Source organism: Salpingoeca rosetta (genome assembly GCF_000188695.1).
Source record: "Salpingoeca rosetta unplaced genomic scaffold supercont1.129, whole genome shotgun sequence".
Lineage (NCBI taxonomy): Eukaryota > Choanoflagellata > Craspedida > Salpingoecidae > Salpingoeca > Salpingoeca rosetta.
This window is the reverse complement of record NW_004754805.1, coordinates 1-3,502: the sequence shown is the minus strand read 5'-3', so window position 1 is coordinate 3,502 and position 3,502 is coordinate 1. Positions and strand designations below refer to the sequence as shown.

The window sequence follows — 3,502 nt, the reverse complement described above, 5'->3', positions numbered from 1 at the left end:
ACACACACACTCAGCTGTGTACTCACACACACACACACACACACACACACACACACACACACACACACACACACACACACACACACACACACACACACACACACACCCGCCCCAGCCATCTGAGTGCGTACGTCAAGGATGATGAACCAGGCGTCGCGGTTGCGGGACAGCTCCACGTATTTGAAGTACAGCTGTCACCGAATATCAAGGGGTTTTTGTTTTGGGGAGGGGGGGGGGGGTGGGGGTGGTTTGCGGGTTTAAAGAGGGAAAGAAGGGCGAGGAGGGCGTTGTGGTGTTATGGGCAGATGGGTGGCGTGCGAGCAAACCATACCTAACCACGAGCCAAACACACAACAAAGCACATGTAACCAAAGCAAACCAAAGCAAGCGACCTCGGCAACAACAACTCACACCCCCTCCCACGCACACAAAAAGCATATCACGCTTGCCTTGAGTGCAGTGAGCGAGTCCTCAATACTGTCGTGGCCAATGGTGTCTGAGAGCTGCGTGTATATGTCCAGGAAATACCACGCCAGAAACTTGAGCGACAGCCGCCGTGAGTCACTGTATCGATGTGAGTGTGTGTGCGTGTGAGGGAGAGAGGGAGAGAGAGATAGAGAGGGAGAGGGAGAGAGAGATAGAGAGGGAGAGGGAGAGAGAGAGAGAGAGAGAGAGAGAGAGAGAGAGAGAGAGAGAGAGAGAGAGAGAGAGAGAGAGAGAGAGAGAGACAACAGACGAGTGGTGGTGGTGGTGGATACAGGGGTGGAAGGGGTGAGGCGGGACATGTGGCGTGGTGGGACATGTGGTAGATATTGTGTGGGAGGGGGAGAGACGATGAGTAGCAGTTGCGTGCGTGCACATGGCAGAAAACGCACATACGACACGCTGTCACACGCCACATACACAACGCCTCCACACACTGTGTGGCGTCGACATTCACACTGCATCCGCAACGACAGAGACCATGATGATGACAGCGACAACAACAACGACAACGACAGAGACCATGATGATGACAATGACAAACGCACGGTTTGTAGAAGAGGTCGACGGTGTCGAAGACTTGTTCTGGCGGCAGTACCACGTTGATCACACGAAAGTCTTTTCGAAGGCCGTGGCCGACAAACCGCACACCCAGCGCAGCAAGGAACAGAACCTGACACACACACACACACACACACGTGTGTATACGTGTGGCGGAAGGAGGGGATGTGATTGTGATGGTGTGCGAGTGCGGGTGGTGTGTTGTGTGGTGTATCAGCAAACTCAAGCGCAAGGCCTATCGAGCTCTTCCGTAGACACACACACACACACACACACACACACACACACACACACACACAGCAGCGTGCAGTACCTTTGAGTATGTTGTCTTGAGCCGCGTGAGGTGGCGGGCAGACGTCTCTGGATTCAGGTCCTCTTCACGGATGCCGGAGAACCGCGTCACATAATCAACAACCTTGATTGCATCGTGTGGGTTGGTTTGGTGCGGCGGGATTATACCATGCAATGTGGCGGTGCTGTTAGGCGCCGAGCGCTGACATCAAAATACACACACAAGCAAGCAAGCAAGCAAGCAAGCAAGCAAGCATACAAACAAACAAACACAAACAAACAAAAAAACAACAACAAAAAAAAAACAAACAAACAAACAAACAAATACATCGGCCACAACACGTCATGCTGTGTGGCGACGGACCGGTTCTGTCATGGTGAGGTAGTCGTCGATTATGGCGCGGCCAGTGAGCGGTCCGCTGCCGGCGACAACACTCAGCCGCGCCAACGCAAGATGCGCAGGCTTGATGATGTTCTTGCGCGTTTGCGTGCTGGCGTACATTTCAGAGAGAACGAGAGTGCGTGCGTGTGTGAGTGAGGAGTGTGTGTGTGTGTGTGTGTGTGTGTGTGTGTGAGGAGTGTGCATGCTCGCGCATGGGTGAGTATATGCGCATGCTCGCGTGCGTGTGCGTGTGTGTGTGTTTGCGGAGACACGGACAATACAACTAACAGAAGACGGCGAGCACAAAATACAAACTCCACAAAAGCACAGCGCCCACGTGCCCCTCGCCTCCCCTCTTGCACCCATCCTCTTGTCTCCCCTCTTGCACCCCTCTCGGCGCCCCCCCCCTCGGGTCACGGCGCACCAGCGTTTGCCCACCTCCGAATCTTTGCGTCCTGCTTGCGCAGGCTGACGAATTCTGCGTCAATGGCAACAAGATCCCCCTCCTGCGGAAGATCGTGCTCGGACAGCTGGTGGAACGACGGCGCACTCATGCGCAGCGCCAGCGACCTGTGACGACGACGATGATGACGACCATGATGATGATGATGATGATGATGATGATGACGATGATGACGATGATGATGATGACGATGATGACGATGATGATGATGTGTGAGTGTGTGTGTGCGAGTGCGTCAGCGCACGAGAGCACACACATAAACGCACAAACCAACGACCAAACGACCAAACGACCAAACGACCAAACGACCAAACGACCAAACGACCAAACCAAACGACCAAACGACCAAACGAACGGACACGTCCAGGTCTCCCCACCTGTCTGTGAGGAGTCGGTGCTTGAAGACGTGCACGGGCGGGACGGCGGCATCGAAGAACGAGGCCGTCGTCCCCGGCCGCGCATACATGAACACACACGGCACCTGCATGTATGCACACACGTGTGTGAAGTGCACAGTGGTTCAGGGGTTGAGGAGCGTGATTGTGCGGTGGGACAAGGCACACAAACAGGACACAATCACACACATACACACACAGACACAATAACACACATACACACATACAGAGACACCGAGACATTCAAGCATGCCACAATGCCACAATGACACAAACACGTGCGTCGCTCACCTTCCATGCCATGTCGTACATGACGGCATCACGGAGGGAGCCGACGGAGACAACAAAGTCGTTGAAGATGAGCCACTGCGACGCCAGCCCAATACCGCGGTGCCGGAGGAACGGGTGCGGAACCTGTGCACGATCGATCGTACACAGGGGGGGAGGCGGTGGTGGTTTTGGTTTTGGTGGTGTTGTTGTTGTTGGTATTTGATCATAGATATCATGAGTTCAAGTTTGACAAAGACACGGCAACACAGAAGACAATTACACACACACACACACACACACACACACACACAGACACACACACACACACACACACACACACACACAGACACACACACACATGGACACACGTCCCCCCCCCCCCACACACACACCTTGACGACGGAGACAGAGTGCTGGTTTCCAAATTCGTCCTTGATGTGGAACACGGCGCCAACCAGCTCATACAGCACACGTCCGTCCGCATCTTCCTGTTGCTGCTGCTGTTGCTGCTGTTGGTGGTGTAGCAACTGTGCGTCGGCGTGTTGCAGTGTTGTTGGCGTCACCAGCTCACCAACCACGCGGCGACCCGCCTTGCCATCGCCCTGCTTGCCGCCCTTGCTCTTGCTGTTGCTGTTGCTGCTGCTCTTGCCTTGGCTG

General features: G+C 54.5%; 1 protein-coding gene across 1 annotated transcript; it reads right to left on the bottom strand.

The window, feature by feature from the left end:
* Window positions 1-131: 131 nt before the first annotated feature.
* Window positions 132-3,443, bottom strand: PTSG_11507 (uncharacterized protein; the record flags this gene model as incomplete). Its single annotated transcript, XM_004987404.1, has 10 exons — window positions 132-191; window positions 450-564; window positions 1,032-1,156; window positions 1,358-1,459; window positions 1,700-1,826; window positions 2,156-2,287; window positions 2,558-2,661; window positions 2,867-2,989; window positions 3,238-3,354; window positions 3,417-3,443. Coding segments are annotated over 10 exons (1,032 nt in total), but the record flags the coding sequence as incomplete, so codon positions are not given.
* Window positions 3,444-3,502: the final 59 nt, after the last annotated feature.